This window comes from Glandiceps talaboti, chromosome 6 (assembly GCF_964340395.1).
Source record: "Glandiceps talaboti chromosome 6, keGlaTala1.1, whole genome shotgun sequence".
In the NCBI taxonomy this organism is placed as follows: domain Eukaryota; kingdom Metazoa; phylum Hemichordata; class Enteropneusta; family Spengelidae; genus Glandiceps; species Glandiceps talaboti.
Window position 1 is genome coordinate 13,476,408 of NC_135554.1, and position 19,087 is coordinate 13,495,494.

The 19,087-nt window shown below is 36.2% G+C and overlaps 2 protein-coding genes across 2 annotated transcripts; both read right to left on the reverse strand.

The window, feature by feature from the left end:
* Positions 1-3,212: 3,212 nt before the first annotated feature.
* LOC144436867 (uncharacterized) lies at positions 3,213-4,097 on the reverse strand. The gene has a single exon (XM_078125728.1). It carries the CDS (start codon positions 4,095-4,097, stop codon positions 3,213-3,215), a length of 885 nt encoding a protein of 294 aa, XP_077981854.1.
* Positions 4,098-4,208: 111 nt separating this feature from the next.
* LOC144436868 (macrophage mannose receptor 1-like) lies at positions 4,209-18,226 on the reverse strand. Its single transcript, XM_078125729.1, has 12 exons — positions 18,028-18,226; positions 17,526-17,696; positions 13,527-13,821; positions 11,203-11,270; positions 10,540-10,834; positions 9,513-9,580; positions 8,367-8,661; positions 8,121-8,188; positions 7,636-7,930; positions 6,113-6,180; positions 4,740-4,922; positions 4,209-4,390 (listed from the first exon to the last, which is right to left on the reverse strand). The coding sequence occupies exons 1-12, from the start codon at positions 18,224-18,226 to the stop codon at positions 4,209-4,211; spliced, it is 2,187 nt and encodes a 728-aa protein (XP_077981855.1).
* Between the last annotated feature and the right edge of the window lie 861 nt (positions 18,227-19,087).

Consider the following 19,087-nt stretch of genomic DNA (forward strand, 5'->3'; position numbering starts at 1 on the left):
GATAATAAATACAAATTTGGGCTGGTACGAGTTTCACAATAACAACAAAAATACAATTCTTAGTAAATAAGGAGAAGTGTTGGTGGCAAAATTAAATGGAAGCTTATAAACGTAACGGAAAAAAATAGTAAAATAAGAACAGGTAACAAGCACAAGTTCTAATATACAGAAATAAAATTACAGTGGCAAATTGAAAGAGACAACAGATAAAGGTTATTCCCTCAGAAGATACTGCTTTAAGTTTTTCTTAAAATTATGTCTATTGTTTATCGTTCTTACAGACATAGGCACAGAGTTCCAGGTTTTAATAGATGCGTACTTGAAGTTGTGTTGACTAATTGAGAGGTTAACCTTAGGGATTGGAAAGTTACCACTGTTGTTAGCACTGGTTGGATAGCTATGGGACAACTGGTATGTGATGTAATGGTCAAGAGTGTGTGTAAAGCGGTTATGGTTTAGATCGTAGATGAACATGCAAGTCTGAAGTTTACAAAGTTTATAGATGTCAAGAATATTAAGTTGGTTAAAGAGAGGAGTAGAGTGTGCATGGTAGTCAGAGAAGGTTATGAGACGAACTATTTTCTTTTGTAGACGGTAAAGTGGGTCAAGGGCTGTTGGATAAGTGTTTCCCCAGATTTCAACACAATAACTAAGGTGGGGGAGAATTAGACTATTATAGAGGAGGATGAGGACAGATTTAGGAACATAGTGCCGAATGCGTGAAATTATGCCAACTTTCGGGCTGATTGTGTTCCTCACTTTTTCAATATGTGACTTCCAAGTAAGGGAGGGGTCGATTGCTACGCCTAGGTATGTGGCTGACAACACTCCCTTCACGGGTGTATTGCCAATACAAAGACGTCCTTCCAAATGGGTGGATTTTTGGGGCGTTTTTATGACCATATAGTTTGTTTTTTCGATGTTAATTGTAAGTTTGTTTGCATTGCACCAGAGGTTGACTTTGTCAAGAGGTTTACTGAGAAGAGAAAGGTTAATATGGGTGGATGTCATGTATTTGAAAAGATTAGTATCGTCAGCAAATAGTCGAATGTTGAAAGCATCAGTAGATTTGTTAATATCGTTAATATAAATCAAGAAAAGGATAGGTCCCAAGATAGATCCTTGCGGTACGCCACATTTGATCTGTCTTGGGTTTGAAGTGAAGCCGTTGATATTAACAACCTGTTGACGATTTTCCAGATAGCTTTGGAACCAGCGGAGAGGTACACCTCTGATTCCATAGTAAGAAAGTTTTTTGAGTAGAATTTGGTGGTCAATAGTATCAAAAGCCTTTTTAAGGTCAATAAAGATGCCAAATGTAATTAGACCGTTGTCCATTTTGTCTGTAATGTCGGAAACCAAATCAGCTAAAGCAAGTTTTGTACTATATTTTTTTCGAAATCCATATTGGGTATTTATAATAATATTAAATTTGTCGAGGAAAGTGGTTAGCTGGTCAAGTACAATTGATTCGAAAACCTTACTGAGTATCGGTAGAATAGAAATGGGCCTATAGTTACTGGCTTCAAGCACTGAGCCTTTCTTGTAGATTGGTGATATTTTTGCAAATTTGAGTGGGTCTGGAAATATGCCTTCAGTGAGAGAACAGTTAATAATGTGGGTTAGTGGACGAGAAATGTAATGAACAGAATCAATGATGAGTTTAGGATGAATATGATCGTGTCCCATAGCTTTCCGGGGATCTAAGCGACTGATTTCCTTGGCAACATCGTTTTCATTAACTGGACGAACAAAGATTGAATTGGGGTAATTGTCAGTAAGGTAACTATCAAAACTTTCGGGAGAATTTATATTTGCTGCAAGATTAGGTCCAATATTTGAAAACAAGTCATTAAAAGTTTCAGCTATGTCACTGCTTTCTGTCAAGATTACATCAGTATGGTCACAGGCTTTTATTTGTTTTGGGGATGACAAGTTTTTGCTATTTTTGTTTAAAATCTCGTTAATTGTTTTCCAAATTTTGTTTGTGTTTCCTGTATTGGACAGAAACTTAATGTGGTAATAGTGCCTTTTCGCTGATTTGAGAAGTTTTGTCAGTATGTTACGATATAATTTGTATTTGTTCCTGATATCGCTATTATTGGGTGATTTCTTTACTTTTGAGAATAATTTGTGTTTAGTCCTGGTCGAAATTAGCAAGCCCTTTGATAGCCATGGCTTGCGAAATCCAGAACCTTTAATGTTAAAGTGCTTAATTGGGGCGTGTTTCGAGGAAAGTTGATAGAATATATTGCAGAAAGCAGTGTAAGCATTATTTGGGTCAGAGCAGTCAAAAACTGGTTGCCAGGAAATGTTGCTGAGATCAGACAGAAATGCCTCACAATTATACTTTGAAAAATCACATTTGAAGAAGGTTGAATTAGCGTTAAATACATACTCAAAATGATTGATTTTTGCGAAAACTGGGAAGTGGTCGGTGATATCAGTGTCAATACTCCCACAATCAATTAAATAATCTGTGATATTAGTTATTACGTGGTCAATAATTGTTTCTGTAGGGGTGGCGATTCTAGTTGGGGTGTTGATTGTCTGTACAAAATTATAACTATTTAAGAGGGCATTATACTCAGTATTTATGGAGGAATTCTGGTTGACGTCTATGTTGAAGTCTCGTAAAATTATACAATTCTTTTTCCTTGAAGACATGTAGTCCAGGCAGTTTTCCAAGCTCGTAAAAAATTCATGCACTGAGGTATTAGGCCTCCTGTATATTACGCCAACTACCAATTTCTTTTTGTCTATATACATCTCTACAAATACTGATTCGGAGTGTGCAATTTGAAAGGTGTTAATTTGGGAGAATGACAATGAACTGTGAATATATAAAGCTGCTCCTCCACCTTGGGAATGCTCACGATTGCAGGTGATAATTTTGTAAGACGGGAGATTGAATAATGAGCATTCAGTATTATTATGTAACCACGTCTCAGTTAACGCAATGACAGGGAAATTGGTCTGTAGACTATTTAAGAATGAAACTAACTCATCAAAATGTTTTCCTAGCGATCTGATATTCAAGTGAAAAGTAGAAAAAAATTGCCTGTTTACATTTGTAGAGGTTAAAGAAGTTGTACCTGAGTTAAATTGTTCCAGTGAATATGCTTTACAGTTGTAATTTACAGTTGATGGCTGAGTGTCAATAGAAACCATTATTTACAGAAGTCTATTTATGGTATTTACAAATATACAAGTTAATGAGCATACTGCAGACGTTCAATGTCGTTCACTGATGTTATCCTGATTGCTCTACTTTCTTCGTTCTTTCTCACCAATATGTTGCCGTTCATGGTCCAAATAAATTTCCATTGTAGAGACTTCTTCTTTTCGTTTGCTTTGTAGAAAAGTTGTTTGTTGGCGGGGCTCAGGTTCTCGTTGATATATATTCTGGTATCAGTGTGGTTGTCAATGTTCATGTCTCTTGTAGATTTGTTCTTGATGTGTTTTCGGGCAGAATATATGTTATTCCGGATGGTTCTTCTGGTAAACTTGACGATTATTGGAGCTGGTCTTGGGTGTGGGTGTGCATGTGTTCTGGACGGTAAACGGTGACTGATGTCAATGTCGCTCGTTGAGATGTGGATGCCGGCTGAATTGGCGACTTTTACAACCAAAGAGTCGGTATCTTCGTCAGGCTGCTCTGGGACACCGTGTATTTCTAAGTTGTTTCGCCTTGTGTACGGTTGTAGATCCCTCAGTTCTTGTTGTGTTGTGGTTAAGTTGTCGTTTATGGACACTAGTTGTTCTTTCAAGCTTTTGTTTTCTGCCTCAATGTTTTCCATTCGTTCCTTGTACATATTAAAGAAAGTACTAATATATTCGACGGATGCCTGTAGGTCATTAAGCTTCCTTTCTACGGTTGGTATTTTTTCAATCTTGTCACTCAGTGATGCTAGCGTTGACAAGATCTGGGAAAACTGGCTTTGTTCTTCTCGGTCGGCCATCTTGTCTTTGTCTTGGTGCTTACTTGAACTTGAACTTGGAGCTGGGAACCGCTTCGCCTCACATTTCTTGCAAAGGTCAAGGTCTCCTTGGCAAAGACGTACTCCTCGTGACTGACCACAATCATTACATTTCATCTTGCTGTACTTTGGGATGATTTACTGGGCTTACAATGGTAATTTTAGCGATTTTATACGGAGCGTTTTTCAAAAGCTGTTACTACCCATACGCCCATTGTCTCTCTCTCTTTAATAAATCATACCTCTATAATCAATGCAATCATCAAAATCACAGTGTGCCACTGTATTACCACACCAGTCATATGGTGAACAGCATGGGGAAAGTGAATCAGGAACACATTGTGCTTGGCTACCATCGGACAGGGGATAGTTTGATCCACAGCAGAGATCATCTCTCCATTTCTTGGGAACTATTATATTACATTAGACAGTGTAAACGTGCAGCAATTCATATACAAACAAGATGAATTGCCCCGAGGGATGTAAATTGTACTCATCGCCCTGGGGTAAATGGTGTGGCCATGGGAATCCCTCTTCGGACACAGAAGAAATTTGATATTTTACCTAATTCCCCCACCCCCAAAATGAAATCACTCCTTAACACTTTTAAACCTCTCCCAAAACCTGTCTGTGGTACACTCTTGGATGTCCACAAAATTAACTGGATATTTACTAACTCAATTCTTAGCTCTACCTAACTGTTGCACATATTGTTCCAAAGTTATCCTTGTCGGCATTTATATATTTGATAAACCATACCTCTATAATCAATGCAACCATCACAATAACAGTGTGCCGCTGTACTACCACAATAATCTAATGATGAACAGCATGGGGATTGTGAATCAGGATCACACTGTGCTGGACTACCATCGGACAGGGGATAGTTAGGTCCACAACGGCCGTCACCTCTCCAGTACTTGACAACACTTGGGGCAGAAGCTATTGCATGAACACAAATTGAAACAAATAATGACAAGTAAACATTTGCAAGTCCTTGTAGACTTATACATACCTCACGTACATATTGAGATATTTCTTATTTTTGTAATTTACCTGCGAATCTACTTTACTTTATATGTATGTATGTATGTATGTATGTATGTATGTATATATGTATGTATGTATGTATGTATGTAATATGTATGTATGTATGTATGTATGTATGTATGTATGTATGTATGTATGTATGTATGTAGTTTTGTATTGTATTGTATCACATCATATGTATTATATTATATTATATTTTATTATATTATATTATACTTAGATATAAGCTATGAGATGAAATGAGAGTATTACCGTAGTTTAGTTTCTCTAGGAACGAAGTTGAATTGAGAAACAACATGTGACTAGGATACTAATTATGTAATACATCACACATTGTGACACTATTTTCTGATATTTGGGATATATAATTTAAATAAGGTTCTTTCAATGTATCGTAATGTAATATCATATTTGTTCCTAGTAAATGGCCTCCTAAATGTCCTTATATCTTTTTAAAAAGTGCTTACTGTGGGAGGGGGAGGGGTATACTCCCTCACACACCTCCCAACTAGCTCTAATGGGGATGCTGTTTCTGCCCAGAATCAAGACTGAACGATAAAACGCTGTTGACTAAGTATCTCAAAGTACAGCCCAATGTGAGACCATTATTAAAAAGCCCACATGTATTTGTAAAGATGTTTTTTTCATTATGATGTATGGACGCAAAAATTGATTTCCACTGTTAGTTTAATGTAGTGTACCATACCGTACATCTCTGAAGTGGAGGTTGGGGTTGGGTTACAGTATAATTACACATTAAAATATGTGTAGCCGGGAGAGGGATGGGGCTTACGAACATTTGGTTAAATGTGGGGGAGGGGCTTGAAATGATGTGAGAGCGAAAATGAGGGGGGCGGGGTTGACATTTTTTTGACCAAATGATTTCTCCCCAGGCTCCCACCTTCCGTTAATTCTGACTCAAACCAAAGTATCATTTCTCTGGCTGCATTTCTACTTGACGAATGGTTTTGCACAAATGACATAAACTTTTTCTCTGTAAACAGCCATGTTTATTTAGAGTCGTCTGATATGATATACATAAGTACAAACACCCATACGTTACATAAAAATTCCTTACATACCATCTTCACATATGTAACCACGCTTGTCACTGCAATAATGGTCATCCCAGTTATAGTTAGCGGCACTCCTTTAGAACAGAACAGAAATACATATAAGTAGGCAAGTAGAAAGGTAGGTAGGTAGGTGTGACTTGTATTAGACAAAACAACATTAATTTAGACTATGTTACAATGTGAACTATGTCATGAACAAGTACCATGGACATAGTACAATCGGGTTAGCATTTGACTGATAGGTTACTCTAAAGGTAAAGCTGTCTATATATTGACCATGCATAATTTTGTTATATAAAGCTTCGCATCTAAAACCAGATTTAAACTGAATGCCTCCCGTAAGGGAATCACTAATTATGCAAATAACTCATTAAACTAAAAAAACTATGGTAACAGGCTTTGCTTTTTGGTCAAGCGTCCTTTCTTAGGTTAATGTATGTAAGCGTGTATGATACTGCTTAATGCAGTCTTCAGATATAGCCTAATTACCGAAAATCATTAATTATGCAAATTATTCATTAACACTGTAAGGTACATCAACTAACTTTATAGGACATACACAATATGTTATGGTTAATGTATGTACTGAATTGTGTTGAAATTGAAGCATGCAGTCGTAAGATATAGCCTAATTACCAAGAATCATTAATTGTGCAAATTATTCATTAACACTGAAAGGTACACCAACAAGCTTTACAGGACATATGCGATTGTTATGGTTAACGTGTGTACTGAATTATATTGGAATTGAAGTATGTATTCTTAAGATATAGCCTAATTACCGAAAATCATTAATTATGCAAATCATTCATTAACACTGTACGGTGCATCAACAAACTTGATTGGACATATGTGTTTTCTTATGGTTAACGTATGTACTAAATTATGTTGAATTTGAAGTATGTATTCTTAAGATATAGCCTAATTACCAAAAATAATTAATTATGCAAATTATTCATTAACACTGTACGGTACATCAACAAATTTGATAGGACATATGTGTTTTCTGATGGTTAATGTATGTACTAAATTATGTTGAATTTGTAGTATGTATTCTTAAGATATAGCCTAATTACCAAAAATAATTAATTATGCAAGATACATCAACGAATTTTATAGGACAAATGTATGTTGTTATGTTTAACGAATATACTAAATTATATTGAAATTGAAGTATGCAGTCTTAAGATATTGCGTAATTAGTTGATTTCATTAATATGCAAATTTCTCTAATTAAACATTAACAGATCTGGCTCAAAACCTACTCAGGTCTAGCTATTACCCTAAAGATTATATATCCCAAATTTCATTACAATTGAGCCAGCGGATTTTTAGAAAATGATGACACAGACACACAGACAGACAGACAGACAGACAGACAGACAGACAGACAGACAGACAGACAGACAGACACACACACACACAGACAAACATTCCCCTTTTAATACCTCCCGTACCCTTACGGGAGGTAAAAACCATTACTTATTGTGAAACAAATAACAATGTTACTATATAGATTTCCAACTCACCATAGATAGAAGCATTGATCTGAAGTGTCTGGTTGTCCAGATGCAAAATGTTTATATTCAATCGTTTCCCCATCCAGGTAAGTGGGGACACCATTGACATTTTTACCATCGATGTAAAAAGACTGGCCACTTTTTCCTGCTAAGATTATTTTGTTGACAAGGGTACTGTGTATCACATCACTTGTGTCTCTTGCAAGGCGAAGACCAATGGCCTCACATGCTGTAGCCGCTTCTGCCTGGGTTTTAGAGTCCGTAAATAAAAAGAATTTGTCCAACAAATTGTTGGCTTTTGGATCTTTAAAAATAAAGAAATATGACAGGTAAATGTTGATGTATCTAACAATATCCTTTATGACTCATCACTTGATAGAAACGAAAATGTTAAAATTACTTGCCATTTAAAAATTAAAAAAAATTAAAAAATGTCATTCACTTTAGTAATTTTTTTTCTACGTTTCCTTATTCGTATTGTACAGTATTCATACCTTTGTCACATACGTATCCACGTTTGTCAGTGCAGTAATGGTCATCCCAATCATATGTAACGGCACTCCTGTGAAACAGGAAGAGAAACATTGTTAAAAACTAGTAAGAATGTATGTATGTATGTATGTATGTATGTATGTATGTATGTATGTATGTGCACTCATGCGTGCATGTATCAAATACAAGTTGCTGTGCTCTTGTTAAATGATAAGTTAATAACATAGAATCATACAGTTTGAGCGCACCATAAATAAAAGCATTGATTTGTGGAGTCTGGTTGTCCAGATGCAAAATGTGTATATGTCATCACTTCCCCATCCAGGTATTGCGGAACACTGTTAACATTTTTGCCATCGATGTAAAAGGACTGGCCATCTTTCCCTTCTGAGAATATTTTGTTGACAATGACTGCATGGGTTTTGTCGCTTGAGTCTCTCGTAAGACGAAGACCACTTGCTTCACAGGCAATAGCCGCGTCAGCCTGCGTTTTAGAGTCCGAAAATAGATAGTAGTTGTCAAACAAATTTCGCACACTTGGATCTGTAAACAATGAAGAAAGACTCTTCATATTTTTTTGCTGATATCTAGTTTCAATGTATTAAGCAAGTGTGATCCCAGTGCACAATATTCAGGTTAATTGCATTATGACAAAAGATGTTATGGCTTGGACACTCGGGCAGTTTTGAAGCAGCCTTTTGATCAAGATCAAAAGTTAGGGCTATGATAGTTGAGTTCAATGATCTTCAATAGTCTCCTTAAAAAACAGTATAATGAAATTTACCCTCCTTTCAAGACTAAACAGCATTCTCTATAAATAAAAAATGTTGCTACCTTTGTTTCATATAAACTGATTTCAGGAATTCATGGTGTTGTTTAAGCCACATTTTCTTGACTGCTTCGTGTACAGCCGTGTGATGTGGCGATCATTTTTCCCTCTAGAGGATCACCGTGCATATTGAACCTGGCACTACATGTTTTAAGGCATTCTGTTTGAAGTTTACAGTATGTGTTTCATCATCATTACTCTGTGTTCACAGTTTTCCCCTAATCAATAGACCGTATTACACATTAAATAATGTGTATTTAATTTCGGTCATGACATGACCAAACTCATTTTTACAGTTAATATTTTACTTACATGAAGTGTCGGTCAGAGAATGTGCGAAATTATTACTTGGTTTCAATTCTACCGGATGTGTCAGATATTTGTGGAAGTTTAATGACATTTTACAAATAAACATTAATATTGATGAGTGCAATAACTTCAACTAATGTTGACATACAGTTTGGGAGGTTTAAGAATGTTGCTTGTCTTAGACGATCCTTTAAAGTGACATTTATGTCCATTAGACCTAAGAAGCAAATATTCAAATAAACAGCTCTGTACATACCTCCTTCACAAATGTAACCACGTCTGTCAGTGCAGAGATAGTCATCCCAGCTATATTGAGCCGCACTCCTGTAAAGCAGGGGAGAGAAATATGTGTATTGATTAACAAGCGTAAAGTAAAGCTTTTGTGTCTGTAAGTCTGTATGTCTGTATGTATGTATGTATGTATGTATGTATGTATGTATGTATGTATGTATGTATGTATGTATATGTGTGTGTATGTATGTATGTATGTATGTGTGTGTGTGTTTGTATGTATGTGTGTGTATGTATGTATGTATGTCTGTCTGTCTGTCTGTCTGTCTGTCTGTATGTCTGTATGTATGTATGTATGTATGTATGTATGTATGTATGTATGTATGTATGTATGTATGTATGTACGTACGTACGTACGTATGTATGTATGTATGTATGTACCTTCTCCTGAACAAATTTGCACAGTGACTCCATATATTTTTAGCACAACTGAGCTGGGGTTCAATAGTGTTATAGGCATGGTAAACATCTGTCTGTCTGTCTGTCTGTCTGTCTGTCTGTCTGTCTGTCTGTCTGCCTTGGTTTCGATGGGGACATTACTTTTATTGTCTAGTTGGGAAATTGCTTAAAGTAAGTTAGGTTAGTGGATACATATTCAAAACGTGAATGTACATGCCTATCAACAAGGCCCACGCTGAAATGCATAGCAACTGTTACAGTAAAATGGTGATGTATATTTCAAAAATGACAATATATATTGTTTGGCAAGTGAGTAAACCTTTGATCTATTAATGAGAAATTTGATGCAGCAAGCATGCAAACAGTAAAATTATTTTCATGTTAGAGTAAACTAGAGTATTATGTTAGAGTAAACTAGAATATTATGAACAATAATAACACATAAACTAAATAGTTCTGCTATATAACGCCATATTTCTTGGTGTTAAATGGAACATTATTTGAAATTCCTTAATAAAATAGCAGAAAATAGTGTTTTGACTTCCGAGAAGTATATGTTAAATATGGAAGTAGATTAAATATCTTAAACCCACCATAAATAGTAACATTGATTCAAAGCGTCTGGCTGTCCTGGGGCAAAATGTGTATATTCTATCAAATCACCATCTAAGTATTGGTTAACACCATTGACGTTTTTGCCATCGATGTAGAAAGATTGGCCCTTTTCTCCCGCTAAGGCTATTTTGTTGACAAGGACGTTGTGGATTCTGTCACTAGTGTCTCTTGCGAGGCGAAGACCAAGTACTTCACAAGCAGCAGATGCCTCAGCCTGAGTTTTAGCGTTTGTAAATAAAAAGTACTTGTCTAACAGATTCTTTACATTCGGGTCTGTGAAAGCGATGAAATATGAATTGGTAAGACTATGTATGTTTTCATGTTAGAGTAAACTAGAGTACTTCATTAATCAAAACGACTGTAAACTCTACAAGGATTGTGTTATGGTATTGTTAAAACATCAAAAACAACTAAAAATAACTAAAACTATACATACTGGTAAACAAAATATGATACAATCGTGATAAAATAAACAATAAATAAAAGGCTGCATTAAAATTGCAAATGGTAAAGTGCTTTAGGTAAAATTATGAACATGCACTACTCTTGCGTAAAGTCTCCATGATGCGAAATGTACTGTTTGGACCTTTTCTTGACTGTACTGTATCAATTTCGTTCATTGATAGCTATTTGTTGTTTACCTTCTTCACATATGTAACCACGTCTGTCAGTGCAGAGATAGTCATCCCAGCTATATTGAGCCTTACTCCTGTAAAACGGGAAGAGAAATATGTCAATGCATCGTTAAAAATTAGTAATATGTATGTATGTATGTATGTATGTATGTATGTATGTATGTGTGTATGTGTGTATGTGTGTGTGTGTATGTCTGTCTGTCTGTCTGTCTGTCTTTCTGTATGTATATGTCTGTCTGTCTGTCTGTCTGTCTGTCTGTCTGTCTGTCTGTCTGTCTGTCTGTCTGTCTGTATGTATGTATATGTCTGTCTGTCTGTCTGTCTGTCTGTCTGTCTGTCTGTCTGTCTGTCTGTATGTATGTATGTATGTATGTATGTATGTATGTATGTATGTGTGCGTGTATGTATGTATGTATGTATGTATGTATGTATGTATGTATGTATGTATGTATGTATGTATGTATTTATGTGTGTGTATGTATGTATGTAAACATTTACGTGTACATATCGACACTGGCATTGTCAATATATCAGACTCCTCATGATCAAGCGTAAACTCCGAGTAACGACTTATAACATCCTTATTCCTTGGAGTAAGTCTATAATGCTCTGCTACTAATATTGCATCGAACACTGATCTGAATGTATATATATATATATATATACATATATATATATATATATATATATATATATATATATATATATATATATATATATATATATATATATATATATATATATATATATATATATATTTATATAACTCGGTGAGTATCAACCTGCTAAGACAGTGCTCTATACCGTAGTGGCAGAGAGCAATAGTTTTGGTAGTACTGGAACTCTTTCTTGGTTGTAACTCGGAGTTTCACACATTGTGCGATCGTCAGACAACTTGTGAAACTCCGACTTACAACCAAGAAAGAGTTCCAGTACTACCAAAACTATATATATATATATATATATATGTGTGTGTGTGTGTGTGTGTGTGTGTGTGTGTGTGTGTGTGTGTGTGTGTGTGTTGTTATCTGGTGTGACTTGTGACCTGTATATTACGTTGGTTGATAGGCAGTTGCCGTTGAGTGGACACTGATTGCGATCTCTACAGCTGCAGTCGCAAACATTCTGGACACCACACCAGAGAGCACAACAAGTCAGTCAGTACAGACCATACACAGATAGAAAGGTAATAAATCCTCCACCTGTAGAGATCGTAATTAGTGTCCACTCAACGGCAACTGCCTATCAAGCAACGTAATATACAGGGCACAAGTCACACCAGACAAGAACAACACAAAACTGTACTTTGGGCTCACAGATTAGAGAACACATTTAAACAACGATTCTCAAACCACAAACACACATTTACCCATAGGAAGCTACAGTGCAACACAGAGCTATCCAAACAACTTTGGAATTTGAAGGAAAGGAACAAACCATATAATATCAAGGGGGATATCATCACCCAATCGGCTACTTATATAAGTGAGACAAAACGTAGTAACCTTTGTTTAACTGAGAAACTTTGTATAATCAATGCTGAAAAGAATATATTACTGAACAAAATATCCGAACTGGTCTCGAAATGTCGCCATGAAGGCAAATACTCCAATCGCCAACTAAGGAAGGAATAGTTCAGCCCGACCAACTTGTTACACGATATATACATACAAACCTGAAGTGTATGTACCAAATCTATCACTATTTAGTTGTCTGATGTTCGCTCGAAGCGTGAAACTCTGAGTAACGATTTATTCCATCCTTAGTCTTTTGAATTAAGTCTATATTTTTGATCTCTCTCTCTCTCTCTCTCTCTCTCTCTCTCTCTCTCTCTCTCTCTCTCTCTCTCTCTCTCTCTAAAGTTAATGTTCATGTATACTTTTAAAAGGCAAAACATAAGGTTAATGTTTTACTTTGATTTTGTATGTTATAACTTAAACAATATGTAGAAAGGCCAAATAAAAAAAGTTGCTTGGTTCCGGTTACTCGATCCCCACCTAGTTTTTCACGCTGATCCTCAATTTTTTTAGAGGAAAATAATATTAAAATCGCGAAAATCAGGAAGTCTCGCAAGGAACAGTGGGTGCGGAAACTGACATCAACTTAAAAGGACAATATAAAACTATTCTTCCAATCTGTAATGGTTGTACATCTAATAGAAAGAAGGAAACAACATATAGACCATTTGGAAAACAATAAACAAACTGAACTAGGCACTACCACATGAAAAACAATATAATAAAATCTACCTACCCCACCTACTTTAAAATTGAATGTAATCGGAACCACACAATTTCTTTTTTACGCCTAACTATAAATTTCAAACCCACCATAAATAGAAGCATTGATCTGACGCGTCTGGTTGTCCAGGTGCAAAATGTGAATATTCAATCACTGTACCATCCAGGTATTGAGGGACGCCATTTACATTTTTGCCATCGATGTAAAAAGACTGGCCACTTTTCCCTTCGGAGAGGATTTTGTAGTGAAGGGCAGCATGTATTGCATCACTTGAGTCTCTCGCAAGGCGAAGACCACTTGCTTCACAAGCGGCCACTGCTTCAGCCTGTGTTTTAGTGTCGGAAAATATGTAGTATTTGTCCAACAAATCCTTGAAATTTGGATCTGTGAAATGAAAGAAATGTCTAATGTAAAAACATTGTTAGGTCATCTACAGGAAATAGATGATAGATAACCTATCAAAGAATTATTATGTTTCACAATAGATATAATGGCGATTCCGACCCAATCCTTTTCTGTTGAGAGCACTACTAAAATTATGTGATCATAACAAATCGAATAATTTTATAACCAGTATATATGTGTAAAGACAAACAAATCGTGAAATATAATTGCCATATTAAAAAGGCTTTCCCATCAACATTGATCCCATTGTCCTTTATTTAAATCTTAACATGGCACAGTATGGTAATAACCAGAAGGCTAAGAGTAGAAACCAGAAAAGAGGTCCAAATCAAATTCCACACGTGAAAGAAGATTTTTGCCCGAGTTAATCAAACAATCAATCAATCAATCACCATATGAATTAGTATTACAACAGGGTACATGAAGTAGACTTGTGTTATTTCAACGAGGTGAATGAGTTGCGGGTTTACTGATAATCAAGTCAGCGATGTAACCATGAGTAATATTATTGAGTGCTTTGTATTATAGTACTTTGTATTGAATCATTTGGGCATGTAGAAGAGGGACAATGCCATTAGCTGGCAGCCAACGCACGAGGGCATTGCAATAGTCAAGGTTTGACGATAAAACTTCCTTTGTACGATACTGACGCATGCGACCTGTTGTTCGGACGAGGTGAAAAAAGAACTAAACTACGTACACGTCAAAACTGATGTTTTATGAGTAAATATGTAGGTAGCTTGTTGTTACAGTACTATTCGCGCATTTAATGTTTGCATTTTCAAAAAAGATACATCATTGCTTCAATATTTATTTAAAAGCCAAAAGTGTCACTCTATCTAATTGTGTTAATAGCTCGAAAAGCGGCCGCTTAGCGGCTCAATGACAAGTATGCATGCGCGTCCTATATACTATACTATCTAGGCCAACGACCAATATGCAAATTAGTAAAAAAATACATTTCTAGATCTGTCCTACAGATAGCAAAAGTGAGAAAAATGTGACATTGTTACATTATAGGATTTACTTTGGAAATTCTCATCTCCACAGCTTTGTATACATATTTACACAAATTGAGCAAGATATCTGAATTTAATTTAGCAATACTCATTAGAATTTGAAACTTATTGTAGTTGGATTGGTTGTGAGCATGCATGTAACAATCCATTCGTACTGGATTTTTGTTGGTTTCTGTCTATTAGATAAACGGATGCGCAAATTCTCTTTGATGAGAAGACTTGCTCATATGGGATCATTATTCTAGAATAAAATGTCAGTTATGTTTTAGTACTTACTTTAACATGCATATGTATCATTGACAGTACTATTTCACTATAGACTATTTATATATGGAGAGAATCGTTACGAGAGCTTCCAATGTTTCGTATGTGTAATCACGACATTATACACACTTGCTCTAAAGTATAAATAAAACGAACAGTGACCATAAATAATAGGTGACAGGTACCTCCATTGCTAACATATTGCATGTATTGTCAAATCTTATTCTGTTGCATCTTTGTTAATGTATACTAATATTCGATATTCTCATGTCGAAAGTTGCACAAGGTATACATTTTATATGTTTCAAACATATACATTGTGCGATATGCATAATAGGGGACAATTACTGGTCGAACTAGAAATTTTTCTTATAAACTTCACCAAGATAACCAGACCCAAACAAATGTATGAACTTAAGTTGTTCTGAATGAACTTTTATCGAGGGAACGTATAGAGATTGGAGAGATATATTCGTGTAATGAGTAATCTTGGTATGATGCGAACACAGAACATTGTGATAAATCAATCTGTATATTATCTCGTGTCTTCGAAAGTGATCGAGAGAGTGACGCTAAAATAAAATTCACAGCTTCACCTGAGAAGCACGCGCGTTTAAAGTGTTAACCAATCACAACCAAACAAAGTAGTTTGACATGAATGGATCACAAAAGGCTTCTATAGTAGGCCTATGTCATTCGAAAAGAACTATACATTTCTTTTGTACCATACACTCTCAAACAGAGTGAGTAGAGTAAATAAAGATTGAATGAATGGTTTACATGGTATATAGCTTGCATTGTACAGTTATACTATAAAAACAGGAGTTATGAGTATACCACATTGAAATAAAACAAGAGAATAAGAGATGAGGGCCCTCAGAATCGTCAAGTAGAGTGATATAACAATTACATGGATGCCGGGCATGTACCCATAGGTACGGGCCCGGGGGGGGGGGGTTCTGCATGCCGAACGTCATTAAGTATTTCCATTTACTTTGGTGCTCATGATCGTAATTTGGATGATGCCCAAGATATTTGAGGCGTGAATACATGTTGTTCTTCTAAAGGCTTGTTTATTACTGTGAAGATCACACCCTAACACTTAATTGTTCTATAAACGACACATGGACAAGAATACTATTCCCATACAGGTTAGTCTAGTTAATTCCTGATGGACCGTATTTCGTTCAGCGTTACGTTGTACATAACACGGTCCGTCAGAAACTATAGACGACATGGATGACATGGGTAGATACTGCCATAATATTCCCAATAGTCACTCAATTTTACTTAGCTAGAAATAATGTCCACAGACTCAAATCTGTCAGCACGTCTCTACTGTGAGTTTGTTGACGCTATTGGCCGGTCAGGTTTGTTAAGAAGTTTCATACACTAGCAATATTTGTGGCCCAATTTTAAACTATTATTGGAAACGATTGTCATGTCATCTAAATCTGTATTACTATGCATCAAACGCGTAGAAATGTGAAACACGTTTAGTGGTGGTGGTATGTAGTGCATAATGAAAAGGCGTACTACGAACATTTATTTCAAAATGAGCCCTGTGATATTACCATCTACGTGCGTCCTAACCATGTAGTTCATATCATAAGCCTGCTTATATATACATACATATATGTATCGAATACACTAGCTACACGTATAGCGTTTATGTACGTATTGATTGCAAGCACGGTAGATTTGAATATTCATTTGTTTACTGCCCGGTTATCGGGGTGAACTCATGAATATATTCTGAACTAAATGCAAATGTATTCAAATCACTTCCGACTTGCAATCTGAACTATTTACAGATCGAGTATAATCCGATTAGACAGGCGCTAATGGGAAAGTACAGAAACGTCCACCTCATCAACATTAAAGTTCAGAAATATATTTGATCTGAACTAAAGTACGGAAAATGTCGTAATCTGTACTATTTTATCTACTAGTGTTAGTCAGAACAGTGAAGAAGTTAATGATTACATGAGTGGTAGTGTATTGATATTTTGCGTCAATACTAAATGATGTTAAATCCGCGGACGGTGAGATTTTTGCAGCCCCAGACGTTTGTGACGAATTGGTGAACTTAGAAATAGAATACACAAGTCGAAAAGTGAAGAGGGCTCCTATCGAATGTCCTGTCCTTCTCAATGCACCTGTTATAAAGGTATAACTTTACGACAGGAGAACACCATTTCGCCTGAATTTGGATTCTCCAAAATCACCCCTCAACACTTTTAAAAACTCTCCCAAAACGTGTATGTCTGTTACACACTGGGATTTCTATAAAATCATTGGTTATTTACCTACCAACTTAATTCTTAACTCTACCTATATCTTGCTGCACATTGTTTCAAAGTTATCTTCGACTCCATTTATGTATTCAATAAATCATACCTCTATAATCAATGCAACCATCGCAATCACAGTGTGCCGCTGTAATACCACAATAATCTGCTGTTGAACAGCATGGGTAATCTGAATCAGGATCACACTGCGCTGGACTTCCATCTTCCAGGGGATAGTTGGGTCCACAACGGAAGTCATCTCTCCATTTCATGGGGGGAACTATTACATTAGACAGAGGAATTGTGCATAAATGGAAATGCATAATGATGAATTGCCCCAAGCGATGTGAAATGTACGAATCCCTATGGGGCAAATAGTATTGCCCATGCCAAACCCTCTTTGGACACTTGCGCTAGATGGAAGGAGCAGAAATTTGTTATTCTCAAAAATCACCCCTCAACACTTTTAAAAACTTTCCCAAAACGTGTCTATCTGTCATACTTGGTTAATTACCAACCTAATTCTTAATTCTACCTAACTCTTGCTGTACACATTGTTTCAAAGTTATCTTCGACTCCATTTATGCATTTAATAAATCAATAAATCATACCTCTATAATCATGGCAATTAGCGCAATCACAGTGTGCTGCTGTAATACCACACCAATCTGCTGGTGAACAACATGGGTAATCTGAATCAGGATCACACTGTGCTGGACTACCATCTTCCAGAGGATAGTTCTGTCCACAACGGAGGTCATCTCTCCATTTCTTGGATGGAACTATTACATTAGAGAGGGAAATGTGCATGAATTGAAAGCGATGTGAAATGTACAAATCTCCATTGGGCAAATGGTATTGCCTATGACAAACCCTCTTTGGACACTGGCGCTAGATGGAAGGAGCAGATATTTGATATTCTCCAAAATCACCCCTCAACACTTTTAAAAGCTCTCCCAAAACTTGTATGTCTGTTATATTCTGGGATTTCTACAAACTCATAGGTTATTTACCAACTTAACTCTTAACTCTATCTAAATCTTGCTGTACATATTGTTTCAAAGTTATCTTTGACTCCATTTATGTATTTAATAAATCATACCTCTATAATCAATGCAACCATCGCAATCACAGTGTGCCGCTGTAATACCACAATAATCTGCTGTTGAACAGCATGGGTAATCTGAATCAGGATCACACTGCGCTGGACTTCCATCTTCCAGGGGATAGTTGGGTCCACAACGGAAGTCATCTCTCCATTTCTTGGGGGGAACTATTACATTAGACAGAGGAATTGTGCATAAATGGAAATGCATAATGATGAATTGCCCCAAGCGATGTGAAATGTACGAATCCCTATGGGGCAAATAGTATTGCCCATGCCAAACCCTCTTTGGACACTTGCGCTAGATGGAAGGAGCAGAAATTTGTTATTCTCAAAAATCACCCCTCAACACTTTTAAAAACTTTCCCAAAACGTGTCTATCTGTCATACTTGGTTAATTACCAACCTAATTCTTAATTCTACCTAACTCTTGCTGTACACATTGTTTCAAAGTTATCTTCGACTCCATTTATGCATTTAATAAATCAATAAATCATACCTCTATAATCATGGCAATTAGCGCAATCACAGTGTGCTGCTGTAATACCACACCAATCTGCTGGTGA